At 37.6% G+C, this 27,758-nt stretch overlaps 2 protein-coding genes across 43 annotated transcripts in view; one reads left to right on the top strand and one right to left on the bottom strand.

The window, feature by feature from the left end:
- The window catches only part of Svil (Supervillin), a 1,126,087-nt gene that overhangs the window by 206,341 nt on the left and 891,988 nt on the right, over positions 1–27,758 (bottom strand). The gene's annotated exons all lie outside the window — the stretch shown is intronic.
- On the top strand, positions 1,944–2,976 carry LOC141400816 (uncharacterized). The gene is made up of 2 exons (XM_073980378.1): positions 1,944–2,403; positions 2,529–2,976. Exons 1-2 carry the CDS (start codon positions 2,035–2,037, stop codon positions 2,928–2,930), a joined length of 771 nt encoding a protein of 256 aa, XP_073836479.1. The 5' UTR covers positions 1,944–2,034; the 3' UTR covers positions 2,931–2,976.

Genomic DNA, 27,758 nt, shown 5'->3' with positions numbered 1-27,758 from the left:
TGTTATCGGGACAAGGAGTGCTCGCGTTAAGCAATTGGGCTAGTTGAGTGGAATATGCTGTGGCTATCTGTTGTGTTTGCAGCCTATCGATGTCCAACTTCCGCGTTGAGTCTGTTCGTGCTTTATTTGCAACGTTTAGACGGGTACGTACCTTAGCTGCAACAAGGTAGTGGTCCGAATCAATGTTTGCGCCTCGGAACGATCGTACATCCAACACGTTGAATGAATGTCTTCCATCTATTACAACATGATCAATTTGATTACTTGTTCTTTGATCTGGAGATAGCCAGGTGCCCTTATGAATATCGATATGATTAAATCTGGTACTGCTAACTACCATGTTTTTTGCAGCTGCAAAGTCTATCAGCCTCATACCATTGTCAGATGTTTCACTGTGGAGACTGAATTTCCCGACTGTTGGGCCAAAGATATTCTCCTTTCCAATTTTGGCATTAAAATCGCCTAAAATGATTTTAATGTCATGGGCAGGGCAACGGTCATATGTTTCTTCGTAAAATATATCTTTGGTCTGTTCGTCCTTTTCTTCAGTGGGAGCATGAGCACAAATAAAGCTGATGTTGAAGAATTTAGCTTTTATTCGAATTGCAGCAAGTCTTTCATTCACTGGGGTGAAGCTGGATACCAGATGTTTTAGTCTCCGACTAACTACGAATCCGCAACCAAACTCATGCTTTACGTCATGGCAGCTATAATACAGTGCGTCACCTTTAGGTGTTGTTGTGACGCCTTTCCCAATCCATCGTATTTCCTGTATGGCAGTAATATCGGCCTTGTACTTTTCAAGTACGTCTGCCAATGCGAAGACTGCACCGTCTCTATAAAGAGTGCGAACATTCCAGGTGCAGATTCGCAGATCATGGTCCTTAAAACGTTTGCGGGGTTCGTCAACTTTAGAGGGGTTTGTTTTTCTTTTCTTTCGTTTTTTCATAGTAGGATGTTTTTTCTAGGGGAGGGTTACTAACCCGACGCCCAAACCCAAGTTTTTAACGTTCTTATGGGTGAACGCGCGGCACATGTTAGCTCACTACCTTTAACGGATGTTAAAGGCAGTTCCCCAGGTGACACCACGGGGAGGTCAGTGTCCACTTGAGATGAAAGAGGGACCAAGATAAATCCTGGGCTTTGCCATGTTAAAGCCGGTCAAGACCGTTGCTTGGTATCATTCATCCCCTATGAAATATTTTATCCGTTCAAAATAAAAAACGATAAATATTTTAGTCAATATTTTATCAAACTGTAATTTTACTTTGTGATCAAATAATTTTAGAAAATTTTGTCAATATGAAAATTTTTTATCGCCGTAAAATTGATAAATTTTTGGTTGAATCTTTGAATTTTTTATCAAATGGCTACACTTTTTTTCGGTGTATGGCAAGGCAATCTTTCCTGAGATTGGATCCCAAAATGTCTCTACATACACCTTCCGCATTAAGTTGTTAGTAATGCTTGTTTTTATCTGTAGATAATTACTCGCTTGTTCCAACTTTTTTACATAACCAATTCTTCAATCAATGATCAGATTAATATCTGTACGGGACATCTCTCTTTATCGGTCACGAACCCCATGGACCGTTGTAGATTTGCAAAATTCCAATTATATTTATGATGATATAATGCCTCCACAAAGTCGACCCCAATTCCACCTCTAAGCACATTGTATATTATTTGCAAAACGAAATCAAATAACAACAAACACCCTAATCTCTCTATAGTTCATTCTACTGTCGTTACTAAACAAAATGTGACTAACTTCGGCGAATTATGCAGATTCACTTTCCTTTAAATGATAACTGATTAGCAAATATCTGTCGTCTTCATTTATCTAAAGATAAGAAAGCATAACATGAGAATATCTCATGTTATCGAGACTGCTGGTGCAAACCGACGAAATAGACGAAACCTATAAGAATACCATAAAATATTGTCATTATACACAGTTTCAAGTAATCCTTCGAACTGTACACACCCCATAACGTTGACGACTAAACGGGAATAAGAGCAAACGACTTCGAGATGAACACATTTTTGAAAAGTTTCATTGTGGCCTTGGTTCTGGTCCAAATAAACGATGCCGCAGCAGTACCTCCAGGCCACAATTTGGCGAATTTATTTTTCCGTTCGCGCATGGTTAGCCGGGATCCCGCTGTGACAATGGCCTGCTTTAATGATTATATGGTTAAATCGAGTGATATCAGTGCAACCTATAGCGAGGACTACAATCAGTGTTTGGTGGATGCCAAGGATGGCCGTAAATTGGTTGAACAGGAAATGACAATGCAGCGCAGCGTTATTGTGTCGAGTGCCCAAGAAGTTTGTCAAAATATTAAGACCTGTAATGCCATGAATTCGACATTGGGTATTTTCACTTGTCATGCTGATATTGTAAGTATGAAAAATTTTGAAACAGAATGCGGATAATGATCCATTACAAACTTTTGTGCCGCTTAAAGCATTTCACAAAAAAATATTTTAAATCCATTTAAAAATAAATACTTCCTTCCTTTCAGGGCGCCAAGAGCACCAAAGCTGTCTACAGTATTTCCGGTAATGCCACCGAATATGCCAGCATAATGCACGAGAAATTCCGTTTGATTGATTTGAAACACGATCAATGTTGCAAGGCTGCCGAACGTAGATATGTTGAACAAACCGCCTTGGTGTATCGCAATTTGCAAGATTGTTTGGAGGGTCGTATTGCCCCTACTACAGCTGTTCCTACAACAACAACCACCACTACTACTGTCGCTCCAACAACAACTACTACCACAACTTTGGCTCCACCCACTACAGCGGTACCGGAAATCCCTGAAGTTCCATCAACCGAAGCCAATCAGTTGCAAGCCGTAATTGAACAAACCGCCGGAAAAGCTCAAGATTTGGCCAATCAATTATTGAAATTCTTTAATTAAGAATTTTTTTTCGTGTATCACGTGAATAAATTGTGGGGAAAATGTATTTTTCATAGTTTTACTTACCAATTCTGAGAAAAACAATAACAAATATTGGGAAGTTTTTTTTTTTTTGAAGCTCGTAACTTACCTGGAATTAAGAGAAAAAATAAAAAATAAAATAAATGTATGGACATAATTAGATTTATATATACTCGTATTTATATAGCATATATTATAACTTTAAAGTTAAATTTAAAATTTTGTCAAAAATGCCATTATCCAAAAAATCCCCAAAAATCATATTTAAGTCAACACGTTTAGAAAATGTGGTCAGAATTTCCACAATAGCTTAAATTGGGAATTATTGTTACATGAGATATACAAAACTATGGACATATATTAAAAATGTTTTCTGTGTAGAGGTTCTGTGCCAAATAGAAGCCACAAAAATAAAATTAATTCGATACGGCTGCAAAACGTGAACAAAATGTTCAAAATCTGTCCCCTGGGTTGCTATATTTAGCACACGATGAGATACCACATACAAAACGGAAACGGTGGTACAAATCTCGTGTCTCATGCAGTTTTTATGTACCCGCTTGATACGAAACACGAGGTTTCTACCACATATTTTATAAAACACAAAGGGTTACCAGTTCAAATCGGTGACCAATAAGAATGCGTAAATCTCGTGTCTCATACAGTTTCTATGTACCCGCGTGACACGTAACACGAAATTTCTACCACAGTTTTTTCTTTTTATACCCTAAGTATTTATGCTAACGATGGTATGTATATATACTTTCATAGGGGCAAAATTTGCCTCTATGAAATAATGATTTTAGACCCCAAGTAGCTTAAATTCGAAGATGGGTTATATCGATCTACCCGTTCAGGTACCTCCCCCACAAAAGTCCGAAAATGTTCGAAAAATTTGTGCGCACGATAACTGTTGAAGGAAGTAACCGATTCGGTCCATACTATGCACATCGTGAAATTTCTACCAGATTTAGATGAGGTTAGGTTAGGTTAGGTTGAAAAAAGGGGTGATGCAGGATCACCACATGTCCGTGTGGACATACACTTAATCCATAAAGTAGGTCTGTTGTGCGCTCTAATTTGCGGTCAGGATGAGGTTGTATATTTAGTGTATGAATTAGTTAAAATTCCTGATTATTCTATTGCAGGGTTTAAAATGCTAACGCCATATTAGCAAAAGCACCGAATATGTATTTGCAGCTTTGTCTGCTTAAATTTCTTCGAAATATGTTTAGCAACAATGAACAACGGCAACATGTAGCAACAAATTTCACAAAAATATTGCTAGCGATGCTGATGCTATTTGATATTGTCGCTTTAATAAAAAAGCATCGGACACGCATACTCATATTTTGCAGCACACATGATCAACACATATCAGAAAAGAGAATAAGCAACAAAGTTTCAACGGCTTAGCCATGTTTTCAGCAAACAATTGTTTTTGAGATCAGGGTTACATGTGAATTTTTAGTGAAGCCGTTCAATATATTTTTTTATTTTTAAACAATAATAATTAGTATTCTTTAGGTTCTACCATATGATGGGAGCATTTTGACATGAAATGACATCTTTTTTATTACTGCGTTGGCAACTCTAATGACAAAAAACACCCTCTCTGGCTAATTCGCTGCGACGAATGGTCAGCCGACTGCTAAATATGTAGCGTGGTTGTCGATTATGCCTAACGAAACAAGTAAAAAAGCGTCAGTCGGCTTTGCCGACAGATATATACCCTCAGCCAATGTGAAGTGAAACTTTCACCTACGGACAGATCGAATGTATTTAAGGTCTCTTCAGAATGTTGTGGCCTTTTTTGGACATTTGAACTTGCCGACAATGTGGGTTAGGAATTAACTGCACCAAGACACAAATGTTGAACTTTTGTGAGGGAGGTACCCTTAGGGAGGACCGATATGGGCCATTTTAGATGTTAAACTAAATTTTTAAAAAATATTAGAAGATCCAAAGTTTGGACCAAATTGCTTGTCCCATTCAAGTGATATCGTCCTAGCATTTTAGTGACATTTTTTTAAATATTGGGGAGATGTACCGGAAGTTGTGGACCGGTATTGCCCCATGAAACTAAGTTTGGATATAATATGACGAAGACCAAATGTTGTTGTCGTGTTCTCCGACCGCCACATATGGTGACATAGGGGTTTTTTACACCTTTCGGGCTGTTTTCCCAAGAAATATGGACTTGCTCCTGAAAAAACGTTTACCGTCGTAATGGAGGTAGCGAATACAAATCGCTTTAACAAAAATCAAAGTAATTCGAGAGCAGGTCTTAAAGTGAACTTATATGAAATTTTGTGTGAGAGGTACCAGAAGGAGTAGACAAATATAGTCCATATTCGAACCTGATCTATATCTGGTAGATATATTAGGATGTGCAAAGTATGTATTACATCGGTCACTCCCTTCAAGAGTTATCGTGCGCAAAATTTTTCCGAACATTTTTGAAGTTTTGTGGGGGAGGTACCTGAAGGAGTGGACCGATATAGCCTTTCTTCGAATTTAAACTATGTTTTGATAAAATATTACGAAGGCCAAATTTTGGGCCTTTCGGCTTTTTGCACCTTTCTGGCCATTTTCTCAGGAAGTATGGACTTGCCCCTGGTGAAACTTGTACCGTCGTGTGGAGGGAAGTGAATACAAGTTGTTGCAACAAAAATCAAAGCGATTCGAGAGCAAGTCCTAAACTGAACTTATCCGAAATTTTGTGTGAGAGGTACCCGAAGGAGTGGGCCGATTGAGTCCATATTGGAACCTTATCTAATTCTGGTAGCAATTTCACGATGTGCAAAGTATGGACCAAATCGGTTACTCCCTTCAAAAGTTATCATGCCCACAAATTTTCTGAACATTTTGGAACTTTTGTGGGGGAGGTACCGGAAGGAGTGGACCGATATTGCTCATCTTCGAACTTAAACTAAGTTTGGACAAAATATTACTAAAGCCAAAATTTGAACCGAATCGGTTCATCCGTTCGAGAGTTATCGTGCGCACCAGCCAGCCAGACAGACAGACGGACAGACAGACAGACGGACGGACATTGCTAAATCAACTCCAAATTGTCTGAAACACATTTCGTCCAAACATACTTGGGGTCTAAAACCATTATTTCGATGAGGCACATTTTGCCCGTATGAAAGTGTATATACCCTTTCTAGCCTAAAGGCTGAGGGTATAAAAAAAGATTAGGCGTAAAAAACGAAATAAGCAAAAATGTACAAAAATAAATATGCGTTCGGTTGCTTATTAAGCCGTGTGTGTAAATATTGTGTAGCAGTTGAAGTTTACAGCTAATGCTAATGTTTTTAGATGATGGCTTTTAAACCCTGTTCTATTGACGTTAGTCTAAGATTTCTTTCATATTGACATATTCTCTAAATGTTTTGAGCTCGATTGTCCTGATATTGTCGAGTCCTTGTATTATGTCGCTCCCTAGTAGCTGTTTTTTCGGGTTTGTGAAGGCCTGGCAATGACAGAGGTAGTGTTCCAACGTTTCGTCGTCCTCTCTGCATGCCCTGCATTCACTGCTTTCTGCACAACCTATTTTGTGCAGGTGCGCTTGTAGACCCAGGTGTCCTGTTAGGATACCCGTCAGTCTACTAATGTCCTTTTTACTTAGTGAAAGCAGTCTCTTTGTTTTGTCCTCGTCTGGGTTCCCTCATAGGATTTTTGTGTTTTTTCGCTTATCTTCTCTATTCCAGAGGGATATATGTGCATATTTTGTCCATGCCTTTAGCTCTATGCGCGTCGCCTTTAAGGGCTTGGCGTTATCTAGGCTGACTGTAGGTTGCTCCCTTACCTGTTTTGCTAAGGAGTTTGCTATTTCATTACCCCTAATCCCGGTATGCCCTGGTACCCATATAATGTTTACCTTACCGTGTTGGGAGTAATTATTTATAGATTTAATACATTCCAAGACAGTTCTAGATTTCACTGTCTTGGTTGATATAGCTCTAATGCCTGCTTTGCTATCCGTAAGGATATTTACAGTGGTAGGCCTTGTGTGAGTATCAAACCAAAGCAGACACTCTGTTATCGCCCGGAGTTCTGCCTGCAGGATCGAGTTATGATCCGGCAGACGGAGGGAGATATCCGTTTCCGGTTCCATTATATAAAGACCCAGTCCGGTTCTCCCCCCTAGCACAGCCCCATCCGTAAACCCACAGCTTCCAGCGGGAATCTGTGCTAGAGCTCCCCCGATCCACATGTCTCTGTCAGGTATTGACACTTCACACAAGGCTACTTCACTAGTTTCAGGTATACGGTCCGATACTACCTGATTTATAGATTCACCCGTTGTGACCTTTAATATGTTTTGGTGGTATGTTTGGTGGCACTTTTCGATCCACTCGCTCATCGACTTTAGCCTTACAGCTGCGATGACTGTCTCATACCTTACCTGAATTTCTATTGGGTGTACAAACAAAATTGTTTCTAAAGCCCTAGTCGGTGTGGTCCTCATTGCCCCACTAATGCTTAGGCAAAATGTTCTTTGGACTTTTTGCAATATCTTCACATTGCATTTTTTGTCCATAGCTGTCCACCATACAACAGACGCGTATGTTAAGATTGGTCTAATTACGCCTCTGTATAGGCAGTGTGTCATCCTAGGATTGAAACCCCATTTTGAGCCTATTGCCCTTCTACATGTTGACCAACATCTTTGTGCCTTGTCGGCCCTTTCTTGAATATGGTCTTTCCAATTAAGTTTTCTATTTAGAGTTACTCCTAGGTATTTAACTGTGCGGAAAATATTTATTGTCTTATTTAGGAAAACTGGTTCCTCGAAGTTACCCACTTTCGTTTTTCTAGTAAATAGACATATTTCCGTTATTCAGGGTTAACGTACAGACCTCTCGGTCTGGCTCAGTTGTATGCAATTTTGAGAGGCGTTTCTGCTCTTCTGCAAAGTGTATTCGGACTTTTTTCCCCTTAGAAGTATTATAGCGTCGTCTGCGTAGCATACTGGGTAAAATCATTTTACGGTTAAGGTCCTTAAGAGACTGTTTATGGTAGTAACCCACAAAAGAGGTGATAGTATCCCTTCCTGTGGCGTTCCTTGTCCGACTTTGTCTCTTATTTTGACGTCATATAGCCCGCAGCTTATCCATCTGTTCCTTAGCATATGGTTGATCCAGTTCCTTAAGGCCGTGTCCACCTGAAACTCGTCTAAAGAGTGGACCAGCGTTTCTGTGCTGGCGTTGTTAAAAGCGCCCTCGATATCAATGCATACAGCAAGGTGTATACATCTTCATTTCAAAGGTTCTATCTGTATGGTGTACTACCTCGTGCAAAGAGGTTTCCACTGATCTGCCTTTTAAATATGCGTGTTATTGGAATTTGAGGATATCGTTAGGGTTTCTACTCTTTATCATGGTGTCGACCGTCCGTTCCATTGTCTTGAGTAAGAATGAAATTAAACTTATAACTCTAAACAAGATAACTCTCTAACGGATCTGCCGATATGGTCCAAAATTTGGCCTTCATAATATTTTGTCCAAACTTAGTTTAAGTTCGAAGATAAGTCATATCGGTCCTCTCCGAAAGGTGAAAAAACCCCCTATAGCACCATATGCAGTCGCTGGAGAGCACCATAACTCCCGAATTGATCAACCGATTTGGTCCAAAATTTCGGCTTCGTCATATTTTGTCCAGACTTAGTTTCAGTTCGAAGACGGGCAACAACTTCCAGTACTTCCCCCCAATATTTAAAAACAATTTCACTAAAATGGCATGCACGATATCTCTTGAACGTGGCAAGCAATTTGGCCCAAACTTTGGATCTCCTAATATTTTGTCAAAATTTAGTTTATCTTTTCAAATGGCCAATAATGGTCCTCACCTTAATGTACCTCCCCCACAAAAGTTCAACATTTGTGTCTAAGTGCAGTTTATTTAGGGTAAAAATTGAGTTTACTTCCAACATGGCCGACAGTTCAACATTTGTGTCTAAGTGCAGTTTAGGGTCAGTTCGAAGATCCTTTGGAAATGTATACCGATGCTGTTCGTTGTGGTCCTGTTTACAGCGATATTATGTTTCCGTGAACAAGGCCATGCTTCCTGGCATACTGGTTATACGATCACCCACCCAAATGACTAGTGGGGTTTTAGAATACTACATGTCCATGGTTTTTAAACGTTTGGGCTATTATCGATAAAAGTATGAAGAATAAAATTATAAGCTTGTAAAAATTACCTCAAAGACTAAAAACGTCAATGCGAGAGGTGTATGAAGGAGTGTGTAACGTGGTTTTCTCATCGACTGATATAAGTCCTGTTGCGTCCAGGATCTCCACAAGAACCCTTCTTCTTTCTAGCCATTCACATTCGATAAATAATGACCTTCATCCTAATAAGACAACATTAAATGGAAATCACTCATGCTTGAGCTTGGTAACTACGATTAATACGAGTAGCAGAGATCCATTTTGGTCACTTCCTAGATGCAGAAAAGGTTACTTTTTTTCCTTTATTTTAAGGTATAAGATATGACATTTTTACAAAAGGTGATCCTTGTGGTTCAAAAGCTCTAAAAATCCTGCGAAAGGAGAGATTTTTATATACCCAACCTTTCGTAATATTTCTCTCACACTAAAATCGAATTCGAATATTCGGTGTACTCCTTCGGGTAATCCCGCACAAAATTTCCACATTTTTCGCAAAAGTGTAGTTTTCGACCATATTACAATAGTACAACTTCGGAGGAATCGCCATACATTAGAGATAGTTACCCTAAAGTTCTAAAAAAACCTACCTACCTAAACCTAAACCCCGATGTGGCCCAAACTTAATCGTAATACTTCTACTGGACTACATCAATGTTAGATATAGTTTAAATATCAGTTGTAATTCAAAAATTCCGTTTGCAGTAAAGTGTAAATCGGCACTTTAAGGATTTCCTATCTTCAATCTGTTGTCCTTCCGAGTCTAAATCTCCACTTACATTGAATTTAAGTTATTATGATTCAAAATTTTGTGCCCTTTCAGAACACACTGTGTAACACGAAAAAATGAACCACATTCTGACATCGCAGAGTGATAGAAGATCAAACAAAGAAGAAGACATGTGTCTGGTCATTTGTTCCCCAAATACATGCACTTTCGTTGTTATGGGTTTCCACAGATTTGGGACTTTTATGTCAAAAGAGATTATTTTGTCAGGCTCATATGTATCTAGCAACCCGTTTATATATTTATAAATGGCAACTTTGTACCTGTCATCATATAAAACAGAAATTGTGAACACATAAAACCAACAAAAACACTTCATCTCCAAGGTCACAATCGTCAAGGTCATAATTGTTTTTATCACTTTTTCTCCGCTTTGAGATCATAGATAACAAACTGTTGAAAAATCAACAAGCAAACAAACAACTACAAAAATGTACATAAGAAATAACTTTCTCAACTTTCTATCACACTGCGGTGTCAGAATATGGCCTAGGTACATTTACCTTTTATACTTCTTTTAGACATTTTTCTTTTCTTATTTTACAAAGGAAATTTTGCCAACTGTTAGTGAAAATCGAATAATATACGTACACATACATATACACAGAGAAGAGATATTGTAGTAGCGATCATAATCTGTGAACAAAATAGTGTATTTTAAATATCTGAAAATATAAATTGTTGTTTCAACCATATATTTTGTATCAGGAAACATAATGGCACAAAATATATTATTGCACCAACAATATACAAATATTTTCAGATTTTTAAAATACACAATATTGTTCTTACCCTCTGTTTTTGTAACTATTTTTTGTTCGTTCGTCTATATTTGTACACGGTGCGCCTTAACTAGATTTGAATGGAAGGTGCTTACACCTGGGAAGTTTTTTGCGGATTCCGAAACTACATTGTTCATAGATGACAAAATCAGAAAACAAAAAAAAAATCGGCGGAGGGATTTTCAAATAAATCGCGGTCAAAGTTCACATTTTTAGTGCTTTTTTAGATTTTCACGATTTTGCTTGGAAACCGCGAGTCGTATCGTAATGGGACTAAAGACAAGTAAAAAAGTGTCAGTCGGCTTTGCCGACAGATATATACCCTCAGCCAATGTGAAGTGAAACTTTCACCTACGGACATATCGAATGTATTTAAGGTCTCTTCAGAATACTGTGGCCCTTTTTGGACATTTAAACATGCCGACAAAAATGTGGATTAGGAATTAACTGCACTAAGACACAAATGTTGAACCCTTATGGGGGAGGTACCCTTAGGGAGGACCGATATGGATCATTTTAGAAGTTAAACTTAATTTTGACAAAATATTAGGAGATCCAAAGTTTGGACCAAATTGGTTTCCCCATTCAAGTAATATCGTCCTAGCAATTTAGTGACATTTTTTAAATATTGGGGAGAAGTGCCGGAAGTTGTGGAGAGGTATTGCCCCATAAGTATGGATATAATATGACGAAGACCAAATGTTGGACCAAATCGGTTGAACAGTTCGAGAGTTATCGTGCTCTCTAGTGGCATAGGGATTTTTTTACACCTTTCGAGCTGTTTTCCTAAGAAATATGGACTTGCCCCTGAAAAAACTTTTACCGTCGTAATGGAGGTAGCGAATGCAAATCGCTTCAACAAAAATCAAAGTGATTCGAGAGCAGGTCTTAAAGTGAATTTATCCGAAATTGTGTGTGAGAGGTACCAGAAGGAGTAGACGGACTATTTGTCTATTCGAACCTGATCTATATCTGGTAGACATATTAGGATGTGCTAAGTATGGGTTACATCGGTCACTCCCTTCAAGAGTTATCGTGCGCACAATTTGTCCGAACATTTTTGAACTTTTGTGGGGGACGTACCTGAAGGAGTGGACCGATATTGCTTATCTTCGAATTTATACTATGTTTGGACAAAATATTACGAAGGCCAAATTTTGGACCGAATCGGCAGATACGTTCGAGAGTTATCTTGCGCTCCATCCACTACACACGGTGTTATAGGATTTTTTGCATCTTTCAGGACATTTTCTCAGGACTTGTTTGCCCCTGATGAAACTTGTAACGTCGTATTGGGGCAATGAATACAAGTTGTTGCAACAAAAATCAAAGCGATTCGAGAGCAGGTCCTAATCTGAACTTATCCGAAATTTTGTGTGGGAGTGGACTGATTGAGTCCATTTTGGAACCTCATCTAAGTTTAGTAGAAATTTCACGACGTGCAAAGAATTTGGCCCATACTTACTTACGGTTACTTCCTTCAAGAGTTATCGTGCGCACAAATTTTCCGAACTTTTTCGAACTTTTGTGGGAGAGGTACCGGAAGGAGTGGACCTATATAGCCCATCTTCGAACTTAAACTAAGTTTGGACAAAATATTACGAAAGCCAAATTTTGGATCAAATCGGTTGCTCCGTTCGAGAGTTATCGTGCGCTCCAGCCAGACAGACAGGCAGACGGACGGACATTGCTCAATCGACTCCAAATTGTCTGAAACCCATTTCGTCCAAACATACTTGGGGTCTATAACCATTTTTTCGATGAGGCACATTTTGACCGTATGAAAGTGAATACACCCTCGTTAGCATAAATGCTGAGGGTATAAAAATGTTGTAGCAGTGAAAATTCTCTACAAGATTGGCCTTTATGAATTTTTCTCAGGATTTACCATTTTTGAGATATTGAAGTTCAAATTGGGACAATGGACTGACTGTATCGCCTCCTTATAAAACAATACAATGACGGCAATTTCCCAACTTAAACTTATATATCTAAAAAATGGTACAGCCTAAAAAACAATCACACAATCGATCTTGTAGAGAATTTTCACAGCTATAAGATTTTCTCAGGTACCATATCGATAAGACTTGCCGTATTCATGCAAAAACGCGAAACCCTAACAAAAAACCTAAAAATGAAACCTGAGGCTCTTTATCTCAAACGTGGTACAACCTGGGAACAAACCATTAACGTCAATCCTCTAGTGAATTTTCACAGCTCCATTTCAATAGGACTTGCGGTTTCCAAGCAAAATCGCGAAAACCTAAAATAAACCTAAAAATGTGAACTTTGACCGCGACTTATTTAAAAATCCCTACATCGATTTTTTCTTGTTTTTGGATTTTTCTCATCCAACAACATTGCTGTTTCAGAATCCACAAAAACATCCCAGATGTAAGCTGTTTTTACTTAAAGTTAGTTAAGGCGCTCCTTGTATGACACTTTTTTATAAGGAGACGATATAGTCAGTCCAATGTCCCAATATCTCAAAAATGGTAAATCCTAGGAAGTAGTCATAGAATGTAGAAATTTTTCACTGCTATAACATTTTCTTTAGTCCCATTACTATACGACTCGCGGTTTCCAAGCAAAATCGTGAAAACCAAAAAAAAACCCTAAAAATGTGAACTTTGACCGCGATTTATTTCAAAATCCCTCCGGCGATTTTTTTTTTTTTTTTTTTTTTGTTTTTTGATTCTTCTCATCTATGAACATTGTAGTTTCGGAATCCGCAAAAACTTCCCAGGTGTAAGCACCTTTCATTTAAATTTAGTTAAGACACACCGTGCGTAATAATTTGGGCATCCATAGCTCTGCCCCTACATGATATAAAGACCTAATTCTTCGTAGACACGTTCTATATATGGTTAAGAATTCCTCATTCAAAAATCAGCGTTCAACATTTGCGCTAAGGTGAATGAATCGATCTACAAAATTTGACAAATCGTGTGAGAACAATATTTTTTTTACAAAAACAGTGGGTTAGAATATGATTGCTCCTACCATATCTCTCCTCTGCCTGTATAAACATTGTTAATTGGAATAAAGTTTTTTATTTTTTTTTATTTTTACGAACGACCGACTCAAATTTAACGACTTCAATGAACACCTGTGCCTATAGAAAAGAAAATCCATAAACAATAACCTTTTTTCACCTTCTTTTCGCATAGGCTTAATATATGATCTTATAGTACCCCTTTCTATGAAATTTTCAAAACAATACAAAGAAAAAAACAACAAAAGCGGAATTATTACCTTATAAAGTTCTCTTGAATTTGATTGCGTATTTAGACAGCTGTTTGTTTCAGTTTGCTGTTTTTTTTTCTTTCCCATTTTTATGCATAGTATATAACACATGTATGTATATAAGTCAGCACCGACCATATATAAGCCCATGTTAGGCTTAATGCGACAGCATATAATGTGCCAGTTAGTTGACACATAAGGTAATGTGTTTTTGTTTGCTTTGTATCTGCTTTCTGCCATTATGTTTCCTTTTTGAATATGACTGGTTATGGATAGAATTGCTTTAGATTGCCTTTTAAGTCTCAGATCGCGCTTTGACAAATGACAAGCCTGGCTCAATGTCAAGGAAAGATTTCTTGATGTGCGATTCATGTTTTCTTCCATGTTTTTTTTTTTTTGCAACTATAACAAATGGTAGTGCGAGAACTCATGTTTCTTTATTTTCCTTTTATACTACAATATTACAGGAATTAGTTCTGGGAAAGCATCAGAGTAACTTGACGTTTTCAGTTTTTTTACAATGCACTATGGGCCCAAGTCATATGTTTTAATAAAATAGTAACGGGATTAGATTCTTGACACTTTGGACCACTAAAAAACAAAAACATTTCATGATGGCTTACCGGGCTATAGGATAGTACATCTTATATTCTATAATTTTACAAAATTCAATTACAAGAAGAAGAAAATGGTTTCTCTCGACAATAAAACACCGTTATAATAATTAACGTTATTTAAAATTGAAAATACATGGAATGGTGTTCTACTTGAAATTCTGTGTCAAGAATTAAAAAATAAGATGTGATGTATTTTTTGTGTAGATTGTATTCAATATTGAGAGAAATGAGACAATTGATGAACTACACGCAGAGAAAAATATTTTTCGCTTTTGTTGGAACAAAAATATCTGTTTTGGTACAAAAAATGTATTTGTTTTGTTCAAACATTGTAATCCAAATCCAAAAATACCATATTTTGTTCCAAACATAGAATACAAAAACAACTTTCGAATTTCCGCAATATTGTAAAAATCGTTAACAATACCGATTGTAGGAACTATCATAATCTAATTTTGTTTACAAAAAGTATTGTCAACCCAGAAAACCAACCCAGAAATTTTTGATTTGAGTGTATATACTTCTCATATACACTTTTCACATAACTTGGATGTAAATGTCGCGTATAATATTGCAATCATTGATGAACACAATACATGGTTTGCTGCATTGGCTGACAACAAAGAATGCGAATGCAAAACATGTCCGTTTTTGTGTGAAGCGGTTCGCAGAATTCGGAACAATTTGTCGAGGGAAATTCGAAAAGAGCATTCGAGTTTCCACAAAAATTAGTTTCGGATTCTGAAGAAATTTCGTAAAAAATCTGATGTAAATTGTGATTTTCGTAACAATCTCAGACAAAACTCTGAAGAAGTATTCGAAAATGTGCAGAAAATGGAATACATTTCGGAGATGTGTTTCTAGAATCTGGAAAGTTTCGGAACTTATTCTAAAAAATTTGCTACGTTCTATCCGAAGGTCGGAAACTATTCTGATGTTTCATTAGATATTCCAAATATATTCGCCCAAAATTCTTAATCTTTATTCGGATTTGATTCGAATTTCTTGCAATTTAAATAAGAACTTCTTTATTTAAGCTATATACCTATGTTCATAATTACGATGTGGATTTATTATATTATTCACCGCGGCTGCCCGCAAAAATTGCAAAATTATAGTCGCAGTCCATCCTGATAAAGTTTTCGAATGCTTTTATTTGATTTTTCTAAAATATAATTAAAAATATTGATTATTCAATTATGTGTTTGCAAACTTACAATTTTATTTTGCGATTTAAATCACAAAATAACTTGTTCCGCTACGTCTTTGTCAATTAACAATTGCTAAATAACTAAAAAAAAAACACAGCATGCAAACAAAACAAAAACTCTACCTTGTCTTTGTAGTTCTTAAAATAATCTCTCTGGGAATTTACTAGCGAGAAAGAGAAACGAATCAAAATTTCCCATCAGAGAATGTGCAGAATATTGAATAGAAGAATGAAACAAAACAGAAACAAATAAAAACAAGAGTCTCATTGTTGGTATACATACACACAAAAACAAAAGATAAAGGCATCATGTCATACAAACAAAACTCACCATAATTGTTTTTTTCAACACGGCATCGAATAGCGAGAGAATAGAAAAAATTGTCGAAGAAAAGAGAGAACTATTGTCCAGTTGACAAAAACTATTTTTGGATTTAACAAAACCCAATTGTTGGAATCACAATACTACATTTGGAATTTAACAATATCTTTACAATACATATTTTGCTCTTCGAATATTGTTGGATCAATCATATTTTTTCTCTGCGTGTAGCAAGAGGAGGATTTCCAGTCCCCCTTTGTTTCTTCCTCGACAAACTTAATAAGTTCTACGTGGAGAAAACCATCGAAATATGGCAGTACGGACCTGGATGCATGATATCGACATCAATCTGGCCGACAATTTCAGGATTTAGAATTATCGTCCTTCTCTTACTTCGCATATCAGAGATGATAATTGCTGTGGGCTCCCTTACTGGTCAGTGGGCCATAAAATCTATGACAAGGAAGTGGGAGAACAACATTGAGTACTGCAGGCTATGTAAATATGTGGAAGAAACTGAGGCAATTGAGCACCGAGTATAATCGAAAGTCTATTTGTTGCTCATGAGTTGCATCTCTCGTACTTATTTTCCTTAGATTCTGCGACCCTGCAAAGTTATTGTAGGAGTCTTAATTGGCTATGGGACGGGGGTCATTCTAGACTATAGGATGATCACAATGGATCTCTGGTCTCCGAATAAAATGGCTACAAGAAGCAACGGCAGTTGCGCATTCTACAACATCTTCCTATCCTTATATATAGAAATTCCCCTTCGCCTTCCCATCGTTTATTTTCTTTTTCCGACCGATGGTCTCCGAGTGAAGTGTCCTACAGCCTAACCTAACCTATATGGATACCAGGCCATAAGAGACGAGTTGGTCGCAACGCCATTGGGAGTAGTTAAAGGCGCTATCAGAGGCGAAGGTCAGATGTGACAAGACTGAAACATGTCAAATATCAAATTTAAATTTTCTCATAGACACCTATAATGTAAAGAAACAAGCCCTACAGAACCGAGTTCTGAAGATTCTAAGAGCCATATCTCTGGATCCAGAGAAGGTATCACAACACATAGCACCATTTTGGAAAGGTTAAAGTGGGAGCTATAATCTGACATACATTAAGCGGGCACCCAAAATGGGCCCATTTTCGACATTTTGAGGCTTTAATGGAAAAATCCGGGTCCAAAAATTAGTTTTTGGGTTATATCACCTGACCATCTGGAAATAACCCCATCATATGGATAGGTATTTCCATAAGCTTTCCAATGATATCTACCTCTGGTAAAAATTTCAAAAAAATCGGAGAGTTTTTACTAAACTAGAGTTAAGCCGACTTTACTTTACTGACGGTTTTAGTTCGCGGTCTTATTTACAACTCACTAACTCACCTGCTATTCTCCCATATTTTACTGGCTTCGTAAAGCATAGACTATTCTATGATCTTCAATCTAAGGTTCTACAATGTTCAGACGAAATGCACACCAATTCGCAGATGCACATACACACATATATACACAGACGTATGAATGTAAACAAGAAATGGGCAGAGGTAATAAATACGAGAGAGTAGAAGGGGTAATGAATATTCGAGAGAGAGAGTACAAAACGCAAGAGCAAAATACAGGGTTTAAAAGCCAGCATCTAAAAATATTAGCATTGGTGGAACACTTCAACAGCTACACAATATTGACACACATGGCTAAATAAGCAACCGAACGCATATTTATTTTTGTACATTATTGCTTATTTCGTTTTTTACGCCTAATCTTTTTTCGTTAGGCATAATCGACAACCACGCTACATATTTAGCAGTCGGTCGACCATTCGTCGCAGCGAATTAGCCACCGAGGGTTGTTTTTCTGATTAGAGTTGCCAACGCAGTAATTAAAAAGGTGTCATTTAATGTCAAAATGCCTCCATCGTATGGTAGAACCTAAAGAATACTAATTATTATTGTTTAAAAAAATATATATTGAACGGCTTCAAAAAATCACATGTCCTTTGAACGAAAAAGTGGAATTAATTATATCGTTATTTTAATGCATTACACTGGTAACCCTGATCTCCAAAAGAATTGTTTGCTGAAAACCTGGCTAAGCCGTTGAAAATTTGTTGCTTATTCTCTTTTCTGATATGTGTTGATCATGTGTGTTGCAAAATATGAGTATGCATGTCCGATGCTATTTTATTATAGCGACAATATCAAATAGGATCAGCATCGCTAGCAATATTTTTGAGAAATTTGTTGCTACATGTTGCCGTTGTTCATTGTTGCTAAACATATTTCGAAAAAATTTTAGCAGGCTAAGCTGCAAAAATTCTAATATGCTAATATGGCATTCGCATTTTAAACCCTGTCAAAATAAACAGGGGAAATTGAGGCTAAACGAGAATTTTATAATTTAAGAAAACCTACAACATAACGACCACTGCCGTAGCTTAAGAATCGATGTTTAGGAAGCAACGGTTGGGCACCCCATCTCCTCTGTTCCAGCCTTGCACAAATGCAACGAAGAATTAAAGCTTAAGGACGCTCGTGCCTTCATGATCTCGCTGAGACATCCGACCTAGACTGGGATTTCTTAACTCATCAGGGTGGATATAACTGCCAATAGATTATAAAAGAATAACAATTATTACACGATTGATGTGGGTGTCAAATAGGTATATTAAACATACTAATCGAAACTATGAAGGTTATAGCCACCACGTAAACCACCAACCTGAGTACTAGCTGAAAGGTATATAACTTCTCTAACATTGTCCTTAAAGTGATATTTGTGGGAAATCATTATATAATTTATCTATAGTTAGAATGTCCGCATTGCTCTAGGAAAATCAGTAGTTTGCTATCTGACAAGAATATTAAATGTTTCGGGAAGATTCCTGAGCAAAATTCTAGCCACAATTTTCGATTATTTTCGATACGAAAAATTTCTATAGAAGATATGGCGAACAATTTTCGACGGGTACTCGTTCGTACTCGAGTTGGAGTAGTCTCCGCTTATCTCATCGAATATATTCGTGGCCTAGAGTTTCTTCTTATATCTATAAATCGTGTCGTAATATGAACGACAAACCATAAAAAATAGGCAATAAAAAGTAGATTCCATTTTATTGAGCTAAAATTTGATTATAAATGCAGTCATTGATATTCGTGTTTTTCCAATAAGTTAAATTAAAGTGTCAAAGCAGGAAACCTAAACTAACTTGTAACATAATAACCCACATATACATAAATATCAAAATCTTCCTGAAACTATAACCATGCCGTTATCAATTAAATCCATTAGGATAAATATTTTGTAATTCTCTAATCACGTGTTTATATAATTAATTAGCGGCAATCCCAAGATAACATTTAGTTCAATTACAAACGTATACAATTGGTCCATAGTCCAACTAAAAAACCATTTATATGTCATTACATCATATGAGGAAATTCGATTAAATAAAAAACAGCTTGTGTGCATAAAACCAAGATTTTCACATTTTTTGTTCAACCCAAACAAAGATAAACTTGAACTGGTTCCCAACAAATCTGAACAGAAACAAAAAAAAATAAAAACACAAAGAAAACAAGCGAAAATGAAAATCAAAATACTTGCTATGTTTTGGTTTTTTTCTAATTAAATGTTTGGCACGAAAACGTGCAGCATTCACATTAGGATATTGGACCCAATGCCTGAATATCTTTCCATGGAAAACTAGTTAAAACAACATCAACAAAAAATATAGGAAAATGTGTTAATATAACGTGAGATACTGGACAAAAGAAGACGAAGAAGAAAACCCACAGCACCAGAAATTTCAAAAGAAAAATAAAAAACAACTGCGAATGCCATTGATAACATGTTTTAAAAATTGTTGGTTGCTGTTGTTGTTGTAAAATTTCCTTTCCCTAAAAAATACACAGACACTAAAAAGGGGGAATTGCATTTCGTTCGCCATTAAAATTGTTGTACAAGCAACAACACGTAATGATGTAGCTGGATGTATTCTAGAAAAACATGTAAACAAATCAGTGCACAGCTAAAATACAAAAAACCCTCATCAGGATAAGTGTACCTAAATATACAATAAAAACATATTCCCAATTATAGCCTCCACCATACTATGGAGGTTATAATTAAATTGTTCATTCCGTTTGTAACACATCGATATATTCGTCGCAGACCCTATAAAGTATATATATTCTTGATCAGGATAAAATTCTAAGTCGATATAATCATGGCCGTCTGTCCGCCCGTCTGTTTAAAACAAGATACAGCTCGTAATTTTTAGTATAGAGCCTTGGTTTTTGTTTGGGGCATACAACCTTTAGTTTTTGTTTGGGGCATACAACTTTCCACCTGAAATTTTTCGGTATAGGTCCACGCATTCATAAAACCCCCATAGGACGGTCACTCCCAATTTTCGGTGCTTTGACGATTTTGGCTCCAATATTACACCGAAACGGCAGAAATTTGGTATTTGGTCTTCGCTGACGATTTTAACATGTTCTCAAGTAGTAGCTTTGGTTAAAATTTTAAATTTTGAACATTTTTGACGGAGGTACCCCAAGGTGTTGTCCCATATAGACTACCTTGGAAATTAATAAACGAAAAATTGTCAAAAATTTGCAGGAGAGGTACGCGAATGACTAGACACACATATATACCATAATCGAATCTGATACACGCTGAGAAAAAATATTTTTCGCTTTTGTTGGAACAAAAATATCTGTTTTGGTTCCAAAAATCTATTTGTTTTGTTCAAACATTGTAATCCAAATCCAAAACTACCATCTTTTGTTCCAAACATAGAAAACAAAAACAACTTTCGAATTTTCGCAATATTGTAAAAATCGTTAACAATACCGATTGTAGGAACTATCATAATCTAATTTTGTTTACAAAAAGTATTGTCAACCCAGAAAACCAGCCCAGAAATTTTTGATTTGAGTGTATATACTTTTCATATACACTTTTCACATAACTTGGATATAAATGTCGCTTATAATATTGCAATCATTGATGAACACAATACATGGTTTGCTGCATCGGCTGACAACAAAGACAAACAAAAAGCCACAAGCACCCACCACAACATAAGGAATAATTAAACACCATAACAAACTCCGGTATAACACCAAACCTCAAAGCACAATGAAGATAGAAGAATGAAACAAAACAGAAACAAATAAAAATAAGAATCTCATTGTTGGTATACATACACACAAAAACAAAGCTAAAGGCATCATGTCATACAAACAAAACTCACCATAATTGTTTTTTTCAACACGGCATCGAATAGCGAGAGAAGAGAAAAAATTGTCGAAAAAAAGAGATAACTATTGTCCAGTTGACAAAAACTATTTTTGGATTTAACAAAACCGAATTGTTGGAATCACAATACTACATTTGGAATTTAACAATATCTTTACAATACATATTTTGCTCTTCGAATATTGTTGGATCAATCATATTTTTTTCTCTGCGTGTATATGCCTCGAAGAAGTATTACTTAGTTACTTAGCTGGCCCATTACAAAACACGGTGTGCCTTAACCAAATTTAAATGGAAGGTGCTTACACCTGGAAAGTTTTTGTAGATTCTGAAACTACAATGCTCATAGATGAGAAATATCAAGAAACAAAAAAAAAAAATCGCCGGAGGGATTTTCAAATAAATCGCGATTTAAGTTCACATTTTTAGGGGTTCTTTAGGTTTTCACGATTTTGCTTGGAAACCTTGAGCCCTATGTAAATAGACCAAAAGGAAATGTTGTATCTGTGGAAATTCTCCACAAGATTGACCTTTATGATATTTTCGTAGGATTTACCGTTTTTGAGATATAGATGTTCAAATTGAGACAATGCACTGACTGTATCGCCTCCTTATAAAACAATATCATGCTCAGTGCCCCTTAACTAACTTTTGATGAAAACCCTTACACACGGGAAGATTTCGCGGATTCTGAAACAGTAATGTTCATAGATAAGAAAAATAAAAAAAAAACAGAAAAAATTGCCAGAGGGATTTTTAAATAAATCGCGATCAAAATTCACAATTTTAGGGGTTTTTTAGAAAATGAATCTAAAGAAAATGTTGTAGCTGTGAAATTTCTCTACAAGACTGGCCTTTAGGTTTTTTCGTAGGTTTTACCATTTTTAATATATTTTCTTTAGGCGCATTTACATAGGGTTCGCGGTTTCCAAGCAAAATCGTGAAAACCTAAAGAACCCCTAAACATGTGAAATTATATCGCGATTTATTTGAAAATCCCTCCGGCGATTTTTTTTTTGTTTCTTGATATTTCTCATCTATGAGCATTGTAGTTTCAGAATCTACAAAAACTTCACAGGTGTAAGCACCTTCCATTTAAAATTAGTTAAGGCTCACCGTGAGAACATTTGTTCCATAGACCGAACTAAGAAAAGATCTCCAATTCTCTCTGTTTCGTGCTTCGCTTTTTGGAATACCGCGCCTTGTCATCTCTTCATCCACTTGTTTGCGCCATCTATTCTTTGGTCTGCCAATTCTGCGTGCCCCGCCTTGTGGCTCGAATTTATACGCCTTTTTAGCGGGTTCATCATCGCTGCATTTCGATACGTTTAACTATATTGATGTCGTTGTATAGCAGATACAGCTCGTGGTTCATACGACGTCGATATTCACCGTCAACGCAGATTAGTCCGTAGATCTTTCGAAGAATTTTTCTCTCAAACACACCAAGCACTGCCTTATCTGCTTGCGCAAGTACCCAGGCTTCGGAGCCATACATCAGCACGGGTAGTATCAGTTTGACGAGTTGTGGCTTTGTTTTTAAAGTGCTTACTTAAGCCAAAGTAGCATCTGTTGGCCAAAATAATTCTTCTTTTTATTTCACAACTGATGTCGTTTGTTGTGTTTACGGCGGTGCCGAGGCATAAGAAGTATTTTACTACCTCAAAATTATAGGAACCAACTTCAACAGTTGGTCCGATCTCAATGGACGCATTGCGCGTCGACACCATCAGCTTGGTCTTCTCGCCGTTTACCGCCAGACCTACTTTAGCAGATTCTCCTTCGACCTTCATAAAGGTATCGTTTACTAATTTTACTGATCGTCCCATGATGTGTATATCATCAGCATAAGCAAGTAACATGTGGCTATTGGTGTTGATTGTGTCACTTCTTTTGACGTTTGCCTCTCGTATAACCTTTTCTAGCAGGATGTTGAAAAGATCACACGAAAGGCTGTCTCCTTGCTTGAAACCTCTTTTGGTACAAAACTCTTCGGAGAGGTTCTTTCCTATTTTAACTGAAGATATTGTGCCAGTTAGAGTCATTTTACAAAGCCGAATAAGCTTTGCGGGGACACCAAATTCAGACATTGCCTTTGAACGTAGCGGGCTGTCGAAGGCTGCTTTATAATCGACAAAAAGGTGGTATGTGTCGATTTGCATCTCTTGGGTCTTCTCCAGGATTTGCCGCAGGGTAAATATCTGGTCAATGGTGGACTTGCCAGGTCTAAATCCGCATTTGTATGGTCCAATTATTTCGTTGACCATGGGCTTTAGTCGTTCGCACAATATCCCTGACACTATTTTGTAGGCGATAGGGAGAAGACTTATGCCCCTATAGTTGGAGCATAAAGTCTTATCTCCTTTCCCATGGACGGGACACAGGATGCTCAGGTTCCAATCGTCGGGTACGCGTTCTTCCTGCCAGATGGTGCTAACTAGCCGATGAATACACCTTATCAGCGTGTCGCCTCCGGTTTTAAACAGCTCGGCTGGTAGGCCATCAGCTCCTGCTGCCTTATTATTCTTCAGCCGGTTTATTGCTGTCTTTACCTCATCTTGGCCGGGTGGTATACATTCAATACCATCTTCTGGGATTGGGTCTGTGGTATCATCGTCGACTTCGCTACTATTGGATACCAACAGTCTGGAAAAATGCTCTTTCCATATCCTTAGCACACTATCTGTATCAGTTACCAGATTACCTTGCTGGTCTCTACAGGAGGATGTGCCAGTTCCAAAGCCATCAGTTTGATGTTTCACTCTTTGGTAGAATTTTCGGACTTCATTCTGTCTCCTGTACATCCCGATTTGTTCACACTCCCGCTTTTTCATAGCACGGAAAATACGTTTCTCCTCTCTACTTTTCTCCCGATATCTCTCTCGTGCGTTACGCGTTGCTACTGATTGTAAAGTAGCCCTATATGCCGAATTTTTTTCTTCGGTAGCAGCACGACACTCCTGGTCATACCATGGATTCCTTGGTGGAGGTCTCTGGTATCCAAGTGCTGATTTCGCGTCTGTTTGCATGGAGTGGGAAATATTTTGCCATTGTCCTGATATGTTATCGGGACGAGGAGTGCTTTGATTAAGCAGTTGGGCCAGTTGAGTGGCATATGTTGTGGATATCTGTTGTGATTGCAGCTTACCGATGTCCAACTTCCGTGTTGTGTCTGTTCGCACTTTGTTTGCTACGTTTAATCTGATACGTGCCTTTGCTGCAACAAGGTAGTCGTCCGCGTCGAAGAAGTATTACGAGATGCAAAGTTTGGACCAAGTCGGTTGATCCGTTCGAGAGTTACCGTGTTCACCAGACACACGGACGGACAGGTTTCACCGATTCCGAACGGCGTGTCTAACGACAACACTTGTGGCAATCCCACGGCAGCGGGTTGTTTCGTATCGGATTGACCTGGAACCACACAACATTAGTATTCCGGCCAGCGGCTGCCACCTCAGTGTAAACATATGTATTGGGAGCAGCATATCCTGGAATGCCTGCTCTGGATTCTTTTGGTCCGTGCAGGAACGGAGGAAAATCCAGGACAAATATGTTTGTGCTCGGTTTGTCACATCCGCATCTTCACCATAATCCAATCTTCGGTGAGGGACTATGTTGCTGCGCGAACACAGCCCCCACTGAGTCGTCGTCGTTCGACTGCGACTCCCCGCAGACCCCCAACAGCAGCCGCACGCACAGTGTTTAATACTAGCCGTTGATGTTCCAAATCCATGAAAATTCATATTTTTTGTAATTTAATTGCAATCGACACCGAGGAACGATCGAGGAAATAGTGAACTTCATTAGTCGGGAGAATATCATCATGGCCACAGCAGTGTAGGAAACCAAGCTCAACAACAACTGCAGCTTACAGCGTTGTGATGGTTAAAACGTACTGAGGAAGGATCAAACCAGAAGTGGAGGTGGGGGATTAGCTTTCCTATTGCACCTGTCTGACCAATACAGACATATCTCGTTTGATCCTGGAAGGTATGGGGAGTTTCAGATAGTTCACTAATCACCGCTTCAGAGATCTGGCCAATCCTTCTTATGTTCGGATAGCGGAAATGACGCTCGAGTCATCATAACTGCTGCAGCCGCTTGCCATATATCAAATACCCGAAGTGAGATTCGAGGATCAACGTGGTGTAACTATGGTTAACACAACCGCATTACCCTGGGTATCTCATGGACTATCGATAAACAAACAACTTTTCTGGACTCCTGGTCTGGTCTGTCTTCTCCCTTGAAAATGTTTTAAGGGAAAGTACACCAAAACATTGAAATCAAAAAATGTCGTTTATGAGAAACCAGAAGTAGGAAAGTAATGAATGACCACAACAACAACAGCAACAATATGGCCAAAACCCTAAAGAAAATGGAAACCAACCAAAAAATAAACACATGAATTTTGTGTGCAGCAAAACTTGTTTCCAAAATTGACAAACATTTCATTTTCGTTGTCTTTTTTGTTGCAATTTTTTTGCATTCTAACAAATGCGCAAGTGCAAGTGCCTTTAGGCATGTGGTTGACTTGTTTGTTATCTTGCAAAAAAAACAACGACACAAAGAAAACGTCAACAACAGCAATAACAACCACCACCAACCCAACCACATACGAAGACAAAAAAGAAATTATCGAGGTAAACATGTTTCTTTTTGTGGTTTTTTGGTCCGTTATTGTTACCAACGCCTGCAGTAAGTAGTTGGTTGATAGGATGGATGAAGTGGTTGGTTGGTTGACTGACTGACTGGCTGGATGGCCGTCTGACCGGTTCAACTGATTTGACTAAAAAGTTTCTTCGTTAGTAGCCAGCCGCCTTTTACAGGTTTATTCAGGTCACAAGTGTTGCGTCTTTTGTTTTGTTTCTCTCTCTCATTTTTTCCAACTCCTTTATCTGCCTTAATGTACATTGACAATAAACAAAAAGTTATGGAAAATTTCACTAGTTTCTTTTACGCCCTACAGTTTTAATAAACGGCATGGAACATTTACAACTTAAGAAGGGTATCATCATAGGTAATGATTGATACTAAGGCTTTCATTTAAAACCTAATACATAAAGGTAACGAGAGGCGTCGCAAAGTTCAAAAGTTCAATTTTCAAAAGAAGACGGAAGGACCAGAAATCGTGTGTATGACAAATGAAATTAGGAAGAATGTAAAAGGAATAGGGTTTATGACACAAATAGAAATTTATCTGAGCTATACCAATTAGACGGTGACGTAGAGGATGAAAGATACCAAGGAACGGTCCTGACTGGCTTTAACACGGCAAAGTCCAGGATTTATCTTGGTCCCTCTATCATCTCAAGTGGGCACTGACCTCCCCGTAGTGTAACCTGGGGTAACTGCCTTTAACACCCGTTAAAGGTAGTGAGTTAAAATGTGCCGGGCGTTGAACCATAAGAGCGTTAAAAACTTGGGTTTGAACGCCAGGTTAGTAACTCTCCCCCAGGGTTTCGGAGTCGGAGTCGGAGTCGGAGTCTACGAGTCGGAGTCGAGCAATTTTGCTGGAGTCGGAGTCGGAGTCTGAGTCGAAAAAAATAACTCGACTCCGACTCCGGGCAAAATTTTTTTCTACGTTATAGATATATAACCTTAAATTTGGAACAAGAACATTTCTTTAAAATTATTATTTATTTTGAAAGAAAGATATAAGAAAATATATATGCAAATTATATATTATACTAAGTTAAAGGACAATTCACAGGATATTTACTATCCTCTGAAGTGTAGTCTATTCATCCCTATTTTGTTGATCCAATTGATTCTTCACATTTTTGCAAACAATAGTAAAGTTCTATCAATCGAATTAAGATTGACCTTTAACCTCTTTCTTCAGAAGTCTTACTGGTCTTCTCACTAAGGTCTATTGGTATTCTCATCTTGTTTTTTTATGAGAAGTCATCATTGTCTTCTATTAAAGACATTGTGGTCTCTATGGGAAATCTTACTGAATACACTGTGACACAAAATGGAATTTAAGATCTGGGGGAGGAAAATTCCTTTTGGGAATGAAAGCCCCAATTGAGAACCCCAAAAATGTTCCACCGAAAATTATACGTAGGTTTCCCATGTCCAAGAAATCGATATTGTCACGTTTTAATTGTCCGTAATAAGGTTTACCCGTTACTTTCTCAAAAAAAAAAGTATGTTTATGTATTTCGGTAAATTTCGCATAATCTATTAACTATATATCAAATTCGGATGGTTACGCTTCTGAATTAGGCATCATAAATCCGTTGTTGGTTAACAGAAGCCTCACAAACGGCGAATCTTTCATCTAGGATTCATTAAATACTCAATGACGGCTTTAGATGTAGATATTCAAATAACAGAATCTGTCCGAGTTTTCTCAATCAATTGCATATACGAAATTCAATGAAATACAT

This window comes from Musca autumnalis, unplaced genomic scaffold (genome assembly GCF_047663935.1).
Source record: "Musca autumnalis isolate F117 unplaced genomic scaffold, ASM4766393v1 scaffold_4, whole genome shotgun sequence".
In the NCBI taxonomy this organism is placed as follows: domain Eukaryota; kingdom Metazoa; phylum Arthropoda; class Insecta; order Diptera; family Muscidae; genus Musca; species Musca autumnalis.
This window is presented reverse-complemented; position numbering and strand designations above follow the sequence as displayed.